General features: G+C 40.4%; 1 protein-coding gene across 1 annotated transcript in view; it reads right to left on the bottom strand.

Annotated features, from left to right (window-relative positions):
* slc6a8 (solute carrier family 6 member 8) overlaps window positions 1–17,540 on the bottom strand; it is a 44,733-nt gene that overhangs the window by 18,843 nt on the left and 8,350 nt on the right. Inside the window, exons 2-4 of the mRNA XM_087834315.1 lie at window positions 8,809–8,940; window positions 5,640–5,910; window positions 4,810–4,942 (exon numbers count right to left, since the gene is read on the bottom strand). Coding sequence (XP_087690441.1) covers window positions 4,810–4,942; window positions 5,640–5,910; window positions 8,809–8,940 — 536 coding nt within the window. The remainder of the gene's footprint in view (window positions 1–4,809; window positions 4,943–5,639; window positions 5,911–8,808; window positions 8,941–17,540) is intronic.

Genomic DNA, 17,540 nt, shown 5'->3' with positions numbered 1-17,540 from the left:
TCAGCTGGCGTTTTCAGCAGGAAGTAAATATTTTGGGATTAAAGCGAAACAAATAGAAAACAGCAGAATTTTCAGTGTTGATCTCAGACTTTTTAACACCATGAAGTTTTATTTTAAAACATACAAAGAAAATATTAAAAACCTTTTAAGGTTCTATTTGTGGGTTCCAGTTAAATCCATCCTGTATCCTGATGGTTTTTCTGTTATCTGTCCTGTTAATATCAGACATCAAGAGATTCACAATTTTACTGTAAGAGATGAACAAAAAACAGCATTTGCATATCTTCTGTAAGACTTTAAGTTCTTCCTTTAACTTATGTGCATTAAAAATCAGATCCTTGGTGCTCAAAATAAATTTTGCATGGTTTCTTATGTACTCTAAGTTATCAGCTCCTTGAATACCTCTTATCTGCCGTCCCATAAAGAGAAGACACTTGGTGTACCTGTGCTTGTACTTCAAAAAGTGTCTTATCATCCTTTCCAATTAATGATAAATGGAGAGCAGTCCAGATAATGGTGAGATGTACTCAAGTGCATATAAAATCTACTTGAAGTCGTCACTATCATGACCTTGAAGCTGGTGCTTGGGAATACGTTGTCATTGCTGTAAAAGGGCCCAATTTAACCCAAACCAAATGCAGTAACCAGGCAGCCAAAGATGCCAGCTGGGTAAAAGTCACCGAATCTATGTCACCTTTCCTGCCTACCTGGAGAGACGTTTGTTCATCTTTCAAAGGAGAAACACTCATTTCTCATTCCCATTATTCCCGTTTAGTTTACCATCAGGTCCACCATGAATTAAAGTCATTAAAACTCATTAGCCTCCTTGTTTATGAAAGAGACAGCCTGCTGGTGGTGCAGGAATGATAACAGCCATTCAAAGGGCTGCTCTGTTTCTAAACTTTATGAGTATGTATCAAAAAGTTGTTTGATACATACTGTGTTTTGGTGTTTTGGGATAAATGGCAGTCATGCACTCAGGCTTTCAAATATTTATTCTCATCTATTCTCATTTGATATTATTCCTGCCAAGTCAGCACACGAACAGGCGCGACTCACTCCTCTGTGCTGATTTGTGTTTGTCTGCTTCCAGCGTCAGAGGTCTGATGTCAGGCTGCTTCTGTTTGGCAGCTGTTTGCCTCAATGTTACATTTAGTTTTATTTGATGAGAAATGCACTTTTATACACCAGAGGTCTTTCACAAGGATTTCTGCTCATGTTCAAAACATTGTGCACAGTCATAGAACAACAGATCCTCTGTAATCTTTAGGAAACCACAGTCATGAATCTCAGTGCAAACCAGAAGGCTGGGTAACATTTCCCTCAGGAGACACCAGCAAACTAGCTACTCTTTCTTCTCTTTGCCCTAATATTAAAATTTCCTCCTTGTGTCCTCCTTTCTGGCATCTTCATCATTTGGTACACTCGACCAAAAGAGACGACACATCATCCTACTGCTGACCAAACAACCAGATCCAGGGTCAAAAGAAAATCAAAGCCACCAAAAATGCAGTTCCTCTCATGGCCACTTGAGGCAGACTCCAGCAGTGCTGAAATATCTAACCTTACAGTAAAAATAAACATGTTTACAGCCTGCTCTTTCAAAGGTTCATTTATTTGTAATAACTTATCAACCCGGATAATTGGATTAGGGGCGTGGCCACTCTGAAGGGCGTTCCACCGCAGCCATGGCTAATAAGCATCCTCTGGGCCTCTAACTGGCAACAGTGAGCTGTGTTACTGTTCGGTGTTTATGCACGTTTAGTAGTTTTCCCTCATGTAGAAAACTTTATACGTGGTTGGGGGCTTCACCAACTCCAGCACAGTTTATTTGTCCTTCTCTCTTTCTGTTCCTGTCTCGTCTTTATTTTTGTCCAGACCTTAAAGGCTAAGGCCCCACCTTACTCTGTTTTTAAAGGTGCTGTTTAACCCTCATGTCCTCCCGATTTCCACTCACCTGTGGTCCTCAGGGGTCAAACATGTCCCCACTTCATTTGAGTGTTTTTTAAAGTATAAATTGTCAATCAATTCAGTGTTACACCTGAGTTTTACTTGAGACCAACACATTAACACAAAATTTAGCCTACATTATACATTTTAGGGCCACCAGACCTTGTTTACATAAAGTACACTCTGCTTTTGAGCAAAAATAAAACAAGAAAATTAAATATTTACTTGTTTAGATCATTTTGACTATCTGAGTTCTGTATGTTGAACTTTAGTGAGAATGTTTTTTTTGAACCATTTAAAATTTTTAAATGAAGTTTGTGTGATTTCACAGCTAAATCATCTGTATGATCATCAGTGATGCAGAGAGAGCTTGGTGCTCCTGCGCTGCAGATCTGGGTCGAATTCCAGGACAGATTTTTAATGTCCCCGTTTGTCCCCGAGTGGAGTTTTCCTACAGTACAGGAAAGGGGGGCATTCGCTCTCCGAGTGGCTCTCAGTCACGTCCCACTGCAGTCAGCTGCCCTCCTACCAGACAACCAATCACATGCCGCCACCTCACACACCCCCACACTCTCCTCCCCACCACCACTACCTCTAGGGTAGTCATAGCAACTCTTAGCCTGCCATCTGACGGCACTGTGTACAGTCTCGTCATCACAATCCGATGACACACACACGCCGTTTGAAGCCTGTAGTTTTAAAGGAACAGTCCCGTATTTTTTCCACCTTCCTGATCGTCACAGTGTGATGTGGGAATGACATTTTAACTCAGGATGGTCACTTAGCTTCAGGGAACAACGTTTCACACATATTTTCTTAGTTATGGGACATGGATGACAACAGGAAGTCTTCTCTGTTCGACTTCTTTTTGTAAAGAATTATTCAAACAGTGGCTTTTTAAAGTCAGACAAGATCTCCGTATTTTCAGTTTTATTGCAAATTTTAAAAAATAATCTAAGAGAATGACTCAATCTGACCTTTAAGGAGAGAGGACACTCGTTTGAAGATGCTAAATTTTTTTAATTTAAAACTGGGAAGATGGTTTGAGAGAGGAGTAAAGAGGGGCGTCTATGTCCACTGTGAAGGACAAGTGATGAGCAAAGATGGCGGCTTATTAAACAAACCTTTAGCCGTCTACAGCGAGTCTGAGCACTGTTCCCCGGTGACAGGGATAAATACTGGGAGTCTCCATCAGCTGTTAGTCAAACATCACGAGCCAAAGAGTCCAGCTACTGTCTCTTCAAGCACTCAAGATCGAGTCTATTTCCTGATGGTGAAACAAACAAATCACCATAGCGACTAAAATGACTGAAAGGGTTCATAAATGCTGCAGCAAGAATCCTGACAGGGACTAGAAAGAGAGAGCAGATTTCTCCTGTTTTGGCTTCCTGTTAAATCCAGAATTCAAAATCCTGCTCCTCACATACAAGGTCTTAAATAATCAGGCCCCATCTTATCTTAATGACCTTGTAGTACCATATCACCCTATTAGAGCACTTCGCTCTCGCTCTGCAGGCCTACTTGTTGTTCCTAGAGTATTTAAAAGTAGAATGGGAGGCAGAGCCTTCAGTTTTCAGGCCCCTCTTCTGTGGAACCAGCTTCCAGTTTGGATTCAGGAGACAGACACTATCTCTACTTTTAAGATTAGGCTTCAAACTTTCCTTTTTGCTAAAGCATATAGTTAGGGCTGGACCAGGTGACCCTGAATCCTCCCTTAGTTATGCTGCAATAGACGTAGGCTGCCGGGGATTCCCATGATGCATTGAGTTTTTCCTTTCCAGTCACCTTTCTCACTCACTATGTGTTAACAGACCTCTCTGTATTGAATCATATCTGTTATTAACCTCTGTCTCTCTTCCACAGCATGTCTTTATCCTGTCTTCCTTCTCTCACCCCAACCAATCACAGCAGATGGCCCCGCCCCTCCCTGAGCCTGGTTCTGCTGGAGGTTTCTTCCTGTTAAAAGGGAGTTTTTCCTTCCCACTGTCGCCAAAGTGCTGCTCATAGGGGGTCATATGATTGTTGGGCTTCTCTCTGTATCTATGAAGCGCCTTGAGGCGACTTTTGTTGTGATTTGGCGCTATATAAATAAAATTGAATTGAATTGAATAAATGACATTAAACATGTTCCCTTTCTTCCTCCAGCACTTTCTACTTTATGTTGATCATAACCGTTTCATTTCATCGTCTAATATCAATAATCATCATTTTCAGTCAAATCCAACTTCCCAGCTTGGTGGCAGGAAACGTTCTGATGACTAAAAATGTCACAACAAGCTGACTCGGTCACTCGAAGGTTAAACTGGAACACATTTTTAACGTTTACTCGTTCGACACGTTTCAGTTTGTGTGTCCTTCGTGGGACTTTTCTGTTTATTCTTAACTGTATAAACTTTTCCTGGGACACCGACCAGAGTTGTTTAAGTTTTGTGGGTTTTTTAAATTTGTTATTGTGATTTTATTCTGACATTTTGACTTTGATTGATTGTCAGTTCTGTTAGTTTCCAGAGTATGTTTGCTCGTTTCAGTTCACTTTTGTGCTGAGCAAACATGTTTAGTGTTAGTCTCTTTGGGTAGTATAGAAAAGTATTGTAGGGTGTGTTTGATGGGTGCAACGATCGATGTGAGACACCCCAAAGATGCACCAAAGCCTCTTCAGGCTGGATGTGTGGTTTTTCACATCTAGTTGTGATTTTTAATTGGTTTTGGTTCGTTATAATAATCTGGACACAGACTCATTCACATGCAGATGTTCTGATCTGATCCTCAGTTAATAATATTAATATGTAATATAACAGGGAAGGTGACACAAAGTGCTAGACACAGGTTGGGTCTCCATTTAAAAAAACAACGTTTTACCTTCCCGGTGGATTTGACTCCCTTCCAGACGCAGAAGTAAACCAGAACCCAGACAGCCATCAGACACAAAATGAGCTCCCAGTTCATCTTCCCCGGTTCGTCCAGACCAGACGAGATGTTCAACACTTTGTTTCTGCGCAGAGAAGATCACAAAGAGCCCAGCGTCAGAGTCACAGAGCAGATCGGTGCTTTCCACAGGAGCAAAAAACAGCTGGCGGAAAACTTTGAAAACACTATGCAGATGTTAAAAAAGACTAAAGGGGGCCTATTTTCTCTCTCGCACACACACACAGCACTCATATTTGGCTGAGACAGCAGCGCTTCCTCCAACATTCAGTCTTTTAACATCATCGCCACCTCGTTCCTCAGAGACGGCGCGCTGCTGACTGACTCGAAACTGAAAATCTAACGAGCTCAGTCACCTGACAAACATCTCTTCACCTCATTAGCTGCTCTGTTGTGTTAATAAGGTGCCAGGACGACACAGCCTCACCACAAACAGGAGCGCATGTGAGCCTTCATCATGATCGAAGAGCTGAAAATAGCTCCAGTGGCCATTAAAGGAGCTGCAAGCTTCACAAGCTGCACATCACGTCTGTGAGCGCCTCATTCTCACCTATAACTACAGGACACGTCTGCTGTTATTTTCTCTGTCATCACATTCACACCAACACTGTGTCAGTCCATCTCTAATTCTTACCTCCCTGCTTAGTCTGCAGCTCTCAGCTGCATTCAGCCATTATAACACGTCACAAATACTTCTGTGAATATTCTATAAAACAAACCTCAGTAACAGGAAATAGTTGGAGATATTCAGATTTAAAACTCACTCCCAGAACTCGATGATGGGCGATCGCGCGTCGGCCAGGTCGGCACAGGTCATGTTGCTGCTGCCGATGGTGATGTTGGCAAAGCTGGCGTTTTTGCAGTCTTGGTGATGGAAGATCTCGATGCAGCTGGGCGTGTTCCACTCGTTGTTGCAGGAGGACCACGGGAGCGTGGCGGTGAAGGACTTGATCAGGTAGTAGAAGCCCCAGGCCAGCACCATGATGTAGTAGGTGTTACAGAAAAACACAATCACCATGGAGGCATAACCCAGACCTGCAGAGGACGAGAGCACAGGGAGAGTTTAGCAGGTGGAAAACAACACGTTTATTAACAGAAAGAGATGAAAGCATGAGATCATTAAAGCTCTTTGTTGTTTTTTTGCTGGTATATGATGCATAAAGATGCTCACTCATACTTTCTCCTGGTTAATCAAAGAAAATGTGTCATTTAGCAACAGATCCTTTTGATTTGTTGTTTCTTCTATAAATGCATCAAAGATATTTTTCTAATCTTCTCTGACACTGCGGGACACTGAGAGCTAGCCTGCAGCTGCATGCATGCATGCACTTCACTGAAACGTGTGTTATGATGTTGAACTATCCATCCATCCTCTTTTGCTTATCCTCATCAGGGTCGTGTGGGAGGCTAGCCCAGCTACCACAGACTGAGGGGCAGGTCGCCAATCTGACGCAGGCCTGGCTTATTAAATTCTTTTATCTTTTATACTTTGTAGTTTTTGTGTGACTATTCTGACACACTGTTAAACACTGTTGGTCTTCAGCCTGTATAAACCATCCGACTGCTGCTACAAAGACTGAAGCACACAATAGAACATTTTTGTTTCTATTCTTGTACATTTGATGACTTTCATTGCACAATAAATAATTATTTCATAGAGACTCGAGCTTCTGTTTGTACAAACATTTGAGTTTATGCGTGTCAGTAAAATCCAGACTGCACTGTGAATTAAATAAACTCTACTATTGAACTGAACACAAGCTGAAGGTGGCCCACATCCCAGCACCACGTGTTTTCTTTCTGACGACCAACAATAAACTGAACCACATCCAACACACACGTAACGGTCTAACCTGAAAAACCCACAGTTTCTGTGTGAGGACAAAATCTGATCACACGGGATTTTTCAGTGACTACAGACAAACAACAGCAACGTTTTTGCCATTTTTGCTAAAGTTACTGCCAAACTGTGCTGAATGATTTGGGGAAATCGAATTTACAGCATGACATTAGTCAGTTTTTAGGAAAATATGAGGAAAAATACAAAAATTACTCCCATTATAGCCTCTTAACCCAGAGGTGGGGAACTCCGGTGTCCTGCAGGTTTAACACACCTCATTCAAATGATTAGTTCATTACAGGCCTCTGGAGAACTTCAAGACATGTTGAGGAGGTAATTTAGCCTTTAAATCAGCTGTGTTGGATCAAGGACACATCTAAAACCTGCAGGACATCAGAACTTGAGGCCTGGAGTTCCCTCGCCCCTGAGTTAACGGTAAAGAAATTTAATCTACAGAAAATTTGTTATAGAGGACATTGAAAAACAAATGCTAATGTATAAAATGACAGTTTTGAAAGTAGAGAGAAATGTTTCCAAATCTTCTTAAACTCACAAAGACATAAAAGGCTGAAGTACTAAACCTTTAGGCTCATTTTTTCATTTAAAGACTACATAAAGAAATTAGAAGAAAAGGGCTTCAGGCAGAGCTGCAGAAGAAACGTGTTTATACCAAATATTGACTTTTCATGTGTTTCCATGTATGTTTGGACATCTGTTTGCTACTATTTGCATGCATTTATTTTATTTTAGGTCCATCCTTGTATTTTCTAATATATATAACTAAATCTGCTGTGATTGGCTCATTCTTTGCTCTGCTACATGCATCCTCGTGCTCCTCCTGCTGCTCCATATTTAGCTCCATTCCTGCTGAGACTCTCAGAACAGATGAATGAGCAGTTGCTGTTGACTGTTGGTGTTGCTCCCTGTAACTGTATCAGACTGAATGAATGTGAAGGCGGAGCTCTGTCAATACTGCACTAAAGGTCAAAGGGAGGCCGGTGTAGTAAAGTTAGCTACTGATAGGGCTGAAGAGTCATGTGGTCCGCTGTAAAGATCAGCCCTCTGATAAGTGCAGTGTGCAAGCGTTATTAAGAGGTACAAGATGTGCATTATTACTCTGTGTGTGTGTGTGTGTGTGTGTGTAATACTCGCCATAAATATAGTTAAATAGTCACATTTTGAGGACATCATGATGTAAATGATTAAGTTTTATGGTAAAGAGATGTTTATGGTTAAGTTGAAGGTCAAGTTTAGTTTGAGCACATTCACAAATGTACAGTCTGTGTGTGTGTGTGTTTGAGGGGGTGTGCGTACGTGCAGTTTTCCAGACGGGTGTGGAGTCACGTACAGCAGATCTCAGATTAGCACCTGCAGATAAACCTCCACAGAAAGCTGAACGTGCGCTCACAGACTGACGTGTCAGACTCACCCGCTCATAAGGATCGGCCAACAACACTTCTACTGACCGAAATCTGACGACATGGCGCCTTTATTCAGTCTTTGAATGTAAAATTATTAAATATCTTTGGTCTGTTTGTAAAGCCTGACGACAGGTTTGCACTTGAAGCCAACAGCTCGTTGAGTCAGATGGTCGCTGTCTGCAGCGGCACACCCAGGACTTTTGTTTTTCCAGTGAGATGATTTTAGGAATAACGAAATCTTCAGAAATTAAAAACAGGGAAGGAAAACTTATGAGATGCTTGTGATTGTGAACAATCGAACAAAACCTTTGGCCGTGACTGTATTTATGCTCTGCCCTTTGATCTATGACAGACATTCTGGTTTTCAAACATTTCAAACTCATCTCCTTCGTTTGGATTTTAAGGCTTCTGCAGCTGCATATCTCATTATTATTCACTGAAAAGCATGACAATGCAGTGATTAGCAGTGGAATTTATAATCTGATCAAATCTTATAATGGTAATAAAAAAAAACAGCAAGAAAACTTCCCATGATCAGATTAATGGGCCAAATATTCCAAAGGCTGCGCTGCAGAGGTGGAATTATAAAATTTCTAATGTAAAAGTAGTTAAAGTCCTACTAAAGAGTTTTGTTTTGGTAAATGTAAAGTCCCACTTTGTGGCGTACTGCACCTTTAAACAGCGGCGCGATGTTCCAGACGTTGATGCTTCCCGCTTTCATGAACTGACCGAGAGAGATCTCTAGGAAGAAGATGGGGATTCCTCCAACGAACACGATCAGCAGGTAGGGGATCAGAAACACACCTGTGGGAGACAGAGTCGTCGGTGATGACGTGTTCAGGGACGTTCAGACATCTGAAAACCGTTCTGTTACTGTTGCACAAGAAAATCTTCAAAACCAAGAGTTTTCTCGCAGCATGTAGATGCGCTGCTTATTATATAGTTTCAGTTTTCCTGTTCATGAAATTTCAGCAAAAACCTGCAGTTCTTCTAACGGCCACCTGGGGCTCCAAGAACGGGTCGGTACGAGTCTTCTCACAGTGGAAACATGTTTACAGCCTCATACACAGTTTCTGCGTTACATCTGCACAGTGGATGATTTTTTAATAGCTCAAAGACTTTTGTGATGTTTGCTTTATTGAGCCATTTTATTCCATAGAGCCGTTTGGTTTTGTCATAATCACCTTTTTTCCTTCTATATTTATATTTTTATTTCTGGAGTTGCTTTCTTTAATTATTGCTTTCTGCTTAATTGGAATTTCTTTTATGGAATTTTAAACATATTTAACCTTTTGATTTTGTCGCATTGGATTTTATTTAACTGAGATATTCTAATTCGTTTTAGTTTGTTATAACTTGTGTTTAGAGCTGTTGAGATAAATAAACTATCTTGTTTGATTATTTCACAAGTTTCTGACCTAAAATAAAGAACTATTCAGTCATAAATAATTTGTTTCTACTTGAGATTCTCCAAATGTTAATGTTTTAACAAAAAAGGCAATAATCTTCTTTAAAGTTATTTTAAATCAATCAATAAATCTTCATTTCTGAATGTTAGACTCAGGCTACGTCCACACGTACACAGGTATTTTTGAAAACGGAGATTTTCCATTTTCGTTTTAAAAAATAATCCCGTCCACACGTAAAAGCAGAAATGAAAGAAAACGCTGCTAGGAACATGCCAAAGCAACAGGTGGCGCTATAGTCCTAACCGTGTAGAAATGTTGGCCAATCAGAAGTCTAGAAGCCTCGGTGGGAAATAGTAAACAAAGTTGGGGCATAGAAGCAGAACCGAGTCGTATGTGTGGAGGGACACGTAAATGCAAAAACAGAGTTTAGAAATCTCAGTTTTCAGTGACCGAAAACGCCGTTTACGTGTGGACGAAAGGTGCAAACGCACAGAAAAATCTGTGTTTTCAAAAATACCCGGGTACGTGTGGACATAGACTCAGCTGCATGATGTCTATAATCATAAAATCAAACATAAAATTATTTTGCTTCTCAAACATTTTAACGAATAAATCTTTCATTTGTTTTCTTTTGAGCAGAAATCGTCTCCTGTACGATGTTTTAACGTGACTGAATGAAGTGTAACATGAACCGTACATGTTAGAATTACATTTTAATGCTTTGGCTGTGATGAATTATTAATGGATCTAAAGAAACAGTGAATGAATGAGTTTCCTCTCCTTCACTCTGAACTGCAGCGAGAGACATGAATGAACAATTATGCTTCCTCTTCACTCTCTCGCTCCGACTTTGGTATTTTAATTGGCGTGATGGAGGATCCACACACACACACACAAATATATATATACATACACAAACAGCAAGGGGTAACTGGGTCACACTGCCACCAGGAACTGGTATGAATGGAATCAAACTGGCATGACACTGGAGGGGTGAGAGAGAGAGCAGGGGGTGCTGTGTGCCAGCAGTTACATAACAGCGGCTGCCATTACGCTCTCAGCTCTTACACAAGGAGAAAGAGGGGTGGCCACTATCATCATATCATAACTGCAATGTTAAGGGACCAGCTCAGTGGTACTTTATTATGTTTACAGCCAGTGTAGATGGTTTCTCCCACAGCAGCACTCTGATGGCAGCCACAACATTTAGTTTTTTCTTTATTTTTCAAATGAAAAATAACATTAAACAACATTAAACATTATTCAGATTCTCTGTTTTTCCTGTCATAACAGGGTTCAATATACATGTGGTTAAAGTTTTAAACAAAGAGGAGGGTAAAATAAATTCCCTGTGAGTCACAAGATCAGTTTTATGTGGAGTTTTCAGTACTGTGCAAAAGTAGCTCGAGTAGCACGTGCACCTTAAGCTGATTTAGCTAGATCAGGCACAGCTGCAAGCTTCTTTGCAACCCACGTTCACCCCAGCTACACCTGTTATGTTGCATCTGATGTAATCAATGTGCATGGAAGTGTGGGAGATTTAAATATTGATCTTGCTTTGACTTTACTTGCAGACTGAAATAATAAAGATTAGGGATGGCCATGATGGTACCGGTTCTGACATAAACGGTAGTAACCAGACCAAAAAGCAGCGCACATTTCGGTGCTTTATTTCGGTGCTTTTTTTTCCTGAGCTGTCATACACTTTGAATTCTAGCCAATCATTTTACGTTTCCGAGGATAGTAGGCGGGCCCAGGTACGTACGTTCTTTTAGAGCAGAGCTACAAATTAAAATGCCCAAGGCGAAGTGGTCAAAAGTCTGGCTGTACTTCACAGCAAAATAAGCAAACTCAGCAGCTGCAACAAGTGCTTTAAGCTGATACTGTGATACTGTCAAAGGAGGTAACACCTCAAATCTGATGAAACACCTGGCGACGCATAGCGTTTTTTTTTTAAAGCCGAAAAATGCGCCATATTTGATAGCTTGCTGCGAGACCTCACACCGAGCACATCTACTGCGGGTGTGGTGCCTGTTATCGGACCCGGAGTTAGCAACATCCCCCAAAAACCCGAAGAGGAGAGTCCTGGCCCCTAGCCCTGCCAGTGTAGCAGAAATGATGAGGATGATGATGCAGCAGCAGCCGTTCTTCTCTGCGTGAGTAGCTTAATGTTGTTCGTGTGTAATTTACGTTGAGTAGGCTAACCACGTTATTACATTAATGCATGTAAGGTGAACTAGCAAACACCATCATAGCTGCATGCGGCTGTCTTCTTGTTTGATGGCAGATACTCCCTTCACCCTGGACAAAAAGGCTAAAATGACCAAAGAAAAAGTGGGAAACACTTAAACATGAGAGGTTTTTGGACAAAGTTTGTGTTTTCCATTGTTTAAGCTGCTTCCAGCCAAGAGTGATACCATATATGCCCTATAGCTGCAGAAAAGGCTAACATTGTTATCTTTTTACAAAAAAACAGCTGAACATGAGAGGTTTTTGGACCAATTTTGTGTTTTCCATTCTTTAAGCACCGGTTTGAGCACCGGCACCGTTTCAAAAGTACCGGTTTGAGCACCGGCACCGTTTCAAAAGTACCGGTTTGGCACCGGTATCGGATAAAACCTAAACGATACCCATCCCTAATAAAGATACACAGTAAAGAGCAGTGAGGGAAAGCTATGACTATTGATTATTTATTTATAGCAGTTTTCCCTTCAGAGAAATCACTTGGTGAAAGTCGTTAAATGAATAAGCCTAATGTGATTTACTACATCTTTCAGTAGTCTGTTTACTGCTAGCTGGACCATTATTCATGATGAAAGCAAAGTTTGGGCTTGATGTGCCTGCAGTAGTTTCTGCTAAGAAGAGAACAGAGTGTGTGGAGAAAACACTGGGTTGTGTTCATTTACAGGAACGTTAGAGGGAAGCCTTATCAGAGCAGATTGAATGTTGTTCTTAATTTGTTTAATAAAATAAAGAAAACACAAAACTTCCAACTAGAAAGAGGTCGTGCAAGAGCAACGGGACCAAAACTTAATGCTACCCTTCAGTTTTTGGCCTCTGGTTCTTTTCAAGACATAATGAGGTTTTATGTTGTCCCTCAAACCTTTGCAGATATTTGACTTAATGACATTTAAACTGTCAGCACCACTGACTGTCCACGAGATTTTCCTCAGATCATTGATCCTCATTGGGACTTTAATTTCTGACTTTAATTTTAGAATTCTGGAAAAGAAAAAACAAAAACGCGCCTACTTTTTTTTCCCAGTGGCCCTAATCCTCCTCCTCCTCCTTCCATAGACCTACAGCAGTGTACCTTATGTAGGCTTTGCAAGCAGACTTGATGATTTTCAAGTATTTCACCAATATTGCTTCATTCCAGCAGCTAACACCTCCACTGACCCTACCCCAACCTCTCCTTCTGCTCCCTCTCGTTGGTTTGCCATGCTTCCAATGATTGTGCAATCACAAAAAGGTACATTAAAAAAGTCCAATATCGAGTTTTCAGACAGACACAAAATGAGATTAGATAGTATATAAATATTAATCTTGGATGTGTGAAGGTTCTCAGTCATCTGGGTCATGGTTATCTAAGGAGCTTGGAAAGAAAATGACTGGACTTTCATTTCATGAAGATTAAATTTTAATCCTTAATCTTGGATTTTAACAGTTTTGTTGTTTAAGTTAAATAAACAAGTCGCATTGTCTAGCTGTTTTGCACAAAAACATATTGATTTCAGATTCTCCAGCCGTCAATCCTTCAATCGTCTTCATAAAACAAAAAATATTAGTAAATATTGAACATTCAAGTTCATAGTAAACTCTTTCAGTTTGCCGTCTCTCTATGAAGAGATCTGAAGTGCCACCTGACTGTACGACCTTGATCAACCGTTCTGTCCAGGGTGTGCAGGTCTTTTAACCGGACCAGCCATCTTTTAAAGCAAAGCACGGCCACTGATTCGGTTTTTACAGTAGAGCTTGCTATAAACCAGAAGAGGAGCAGGTAATGTGAGGTAGTGAGGAATTAACCTTGGCTGACTGCACCGTGCTCAGCTGCTACAGTTACATCATTCCAGGTCATGTCACTTAAAATGTAACCTGCCTGTACAGCTGTGAGACAAACATGAGAAAACCCTGCCTGAATAAACACACCTCAGGTCATTATATTTCAACATTAAAACCTTTATTATAAAAAAAAAAAATCATAAAAATGCAATTGTGGATTTAGCCTGATTGAATACAAAACAACAAATATTTAAGTTGAGGTCATCTTTAAATAATAATAATGCTCTAGATCGTTAAAAAGCTGTAATCATTGTGTCCATTCAAAGAATAATGCCCGTATGCTTCATACACACACATATGTGTTATTCTATCACTGTGAGGACCCTGGCTTACACCATGCATTGCTAGTATTCTAATCTATAAAGCCTAAAAATAGGTTTGAACCCTCAAACAGCTCAACTAAATGTTGAGCTTACATATTTAAAACTGTATATCCACAGATGTCCAAACAAATGGAAAAAAAAGTCACAGTATCCATCATTCCCTAAAAATGTCTGTACTTTTAAAAGCTGTTCACAATGTTGACAAATGTCCTCGCAGTATCTAAAACTGCATGTCTACAAGATTTGTCCAATTTTCACCAATGTCCTCACTGTCCATCATGTCCAGCCCTTTGATATTCACATGTCCTCACAATAATTGGAAAAAAAAAAATGCTCACAATAGCTTAAACTTGATCCCCACTATTAAAAAATAATAACAAGGCCTTTGATGTAAGGCCTTTCCAAAGATGCCCTCACTTTCTAAAACTGTCCACTGTGCTGACAAATATCTTCATTATCCAAAACCGTCCACATTTTTCACAAATGTCCTCATAATATCTAAAACCTCCACTGGTCCTCACAATGACACACAAACAGGTGCACACCACCAGCTCTCAGAGTGAGGCTGCTTCCCATGCCGCTCACATCACCGCTGATGACGTATGAGACGCACGACAGGTCGAATGACGCCAGCCTGATGAATGACGCAAGCCCGAGTGAATCAATGTGGGTTAGCGAAGTAAGTTAGTCAATAACTGTTCTGTTGTGTTAGCCAAGGTTAGCTTAGCATGAAAACACACAAGCTGCTAGTGAGTCACGACTGCAGAGAGAGAGAGAGAGAGAGGAAGGGGGAGGGTCGGCTATGCCAGCAGCTCGATAAAAATTCCCCTCACACACACACACACACACACACACACACACACACGGTCAGAGCTAAGTGGTGTAATGCTGTTAGCTCATCAGTAACTCAGTGTTAATGGGATTACAGAGTACTATAGCCTCATCACAGTCAGCTGCACTGAAACACACCAACTGTTAACTCTGCATTAAGCAATGTGATAATAAGATGCTTCATTTAAATTTTAAAGTTCCAGGCGTTTGACGGCTCCAAAACATTTTTACAGATTGTTTGTACTCTGTTGGTCAAAACTCAGATTACGCATTAAAAAAATAATTTTGAAGGAAGATTGAATACAGTTTGCAGGAGATGTGCAGATCAAAGCGAAAAAGCTTTTTGAGAAAATACCATTAGAAGAAAATTAAATGTAATATTTGAACAATTATCAGCATTGAGCAGTTCGGTCAGTTTAGTAGATCCAGCTAGCGAAAGTGAAGTTATTCTAAAACAACAGTTCGATTTTAAATCATCTTCTATTCTGATTTTCAAATTGAGTTAGAGCTGCCGCAGATAAATCCTGATCAAAGTAAGCTGGGCCGAGTTTGTCTGTCAGGTCATTTAGTTAGCTGACAATGAACCACCAGTCAGCGAGAGTCGATTTTTCAGACTAATAGCATCAAAGATGGTGGAAGTCGCCAGCAGTGCATAAACTAATCAATCTGACGAGATTCAAGAGTCCTGCTGACGAGATTCTTCAGTCCAGCCTTCTACCACTGATGAGATTCTGTCGTCTAATCTTTGGAGATTCAAGAGTCCAGCTTTTGACTACTGATTAGATTCTACAATCTTGCCTTTGACCTTTCTGTATCTAGAATATAATTCTAGAATCTTATTTTACCTTGACATTTAGCCAAACTGATGATAACCCACAGCAGACACACACATGCACAAAACTGTAGCTACACATGGAAACACATTACCAAAATGTTAGAGGCAGACATTAAGTTATGTCGTTGGGAAAACATCAAAGTGTGTAAAATTTGTATAAATGCTTATTGCTCGTTGCATGAAAGTCACATATTAGCTTTTGTTCAGTTGTTTGCAGTTCAATCAATTACCAAGATTTCGGGATGATTACATGAGTAATCACAGGACTGACAGTTAAAAGGTCCAACGTGAAAAAGTGCAGAATATCACCCTGTGCTGTGGCAGCGTCACCTAACGTGTCCCACACGTGGTCAGTTCAGAGTTGAAAGTAAGTCAGAAACAAATAGAGCCACAGCTGCAGTTACCTCGCTAAGCTGCAGCGCTACAGTTAGCTAGCTAAGCTGGTTAATCCAAGGTAAGTCAGTGGGCTAAGCACTGACGTGCTGAGGGACTGACAGACTGATAACAGGGCTAATGACAGAGCAGGAGATTCGTCATTGCCCTGATAACTTCCAATTCGTATCTGAATGAATTGAGCAGGTGCATGTGTCTCTACTGTTCACTAACACACCTGAGGAAAAACACTCCAACACTTTTAATCTGTGGTTGTCTGCTGCTATGTTGACCTTTTAGACAAACAGTTAAACTTCCATCCATCCATTTTCTTAGATAAGCCTAAATTCAACTGATTTTCCAAACTGCAAACACCAACTGATCAAATATTTGAATTTCTGTCATACATGAAACATTTCAGTGAAACATCAGTGCCGACGTTTGGTTTGTCAATAGAAACATCCTGAACACGTCTGGTAAAAATGTTTTGGGCCTCTTTCACAACTGTGACATTTCTTATTATTATAGATTTTGTTTGGAGGTTAAATTAGTTAATACAAAAAGAGGGAAAAATATAGATTATTATTAAATAATTGCACATGACTTAGTGAAAGTATGCTCACATGGAAAGAGTTCGTTAAAATAGGAATATAGATTTTATCCTTGCAGTACCTGGTCCCAAGTATCATTAATTCGCTCAGAATTCTCTATAGCTGATATCAAACATACAAACCTCCAGCTAATTGACTCGTCAGTCACTTTGATTGCATAAAACTACACACACAGTGAGATAACAGATTTCTGTCTACTTGCCAGGAGCCTCAGTGACATCACACAAACACTAGCTGCCAAATTCTAACCTCAGCTCGGCTGAAATTAGACTCGTCTGGCTGCAGATCTGCTGGCCCACATTACCTGAGCAGAGAAAAATCCATAACATGACTCAACGAACAGCTGAAGGCCGTAAAAAAATAAGAAAAACATTGTAGAAATCAAATACCAAACAATTCTGTGTCTAAATCGAGGTTTATATGAGTTTCATAAAAAAATTATAAAAAGTCCTCATCACTGATGGAAGTAATTTCTGTACCGGACCATCAAGACCACGTTGAGCCTTTGGAACATCCTGAAGAAATGTTCAGGATGTTCAGGATTACTACTTCTTTCAGGAAACTCTGACTTGCCGAAGCACGTTTCAGGACTTCAAAGAACATCATCCTAAAAGTCCCTCCATCTGCAACCACTTCAAAAGTGAACATGAACATTTTAACTATTCTATTCAATACAGTTTTGTTTATAAAGCTTAATCAAGCTTAGTTGTAAAGACCCTACAATAGCACGGAGAAATCATCAACAATCATATGACACCCTATGAGCAAGTATTTAGTGACAGTAGGAAGGAAGAACTCCCTTTAAACAGGAAGAAACCTCCAGCAGAACGAGGGAGGGGCGGTCATCTGCCGTGGGGGTGAGACAAAGGACACATTGTGGAAGAGAGCCAGAGATTATTCATAATAACTATTGATTAAATGCAGAGAGGTGTATAAATGTATAAACACACAGAGACTGAAG

Source organism: Neolamprologus brichardi, chromosome 20 (genome assembly GCF_056152115.1).
Source record: "Neolamprologus brichardi isolate AB-2024 chromosome 20, ASM5615211v1, whole genome shotgun sequence".
Lineage (NCBI taxonomy): Eukaryota > Metazoa > Chordata > Actinopteri > Cichliformes > Cichlidae > Neolamprologus > Neolamprologus brichardi.
This window is presented reverse-complemented; position numbering and strand designations above follow the sequence as displayed.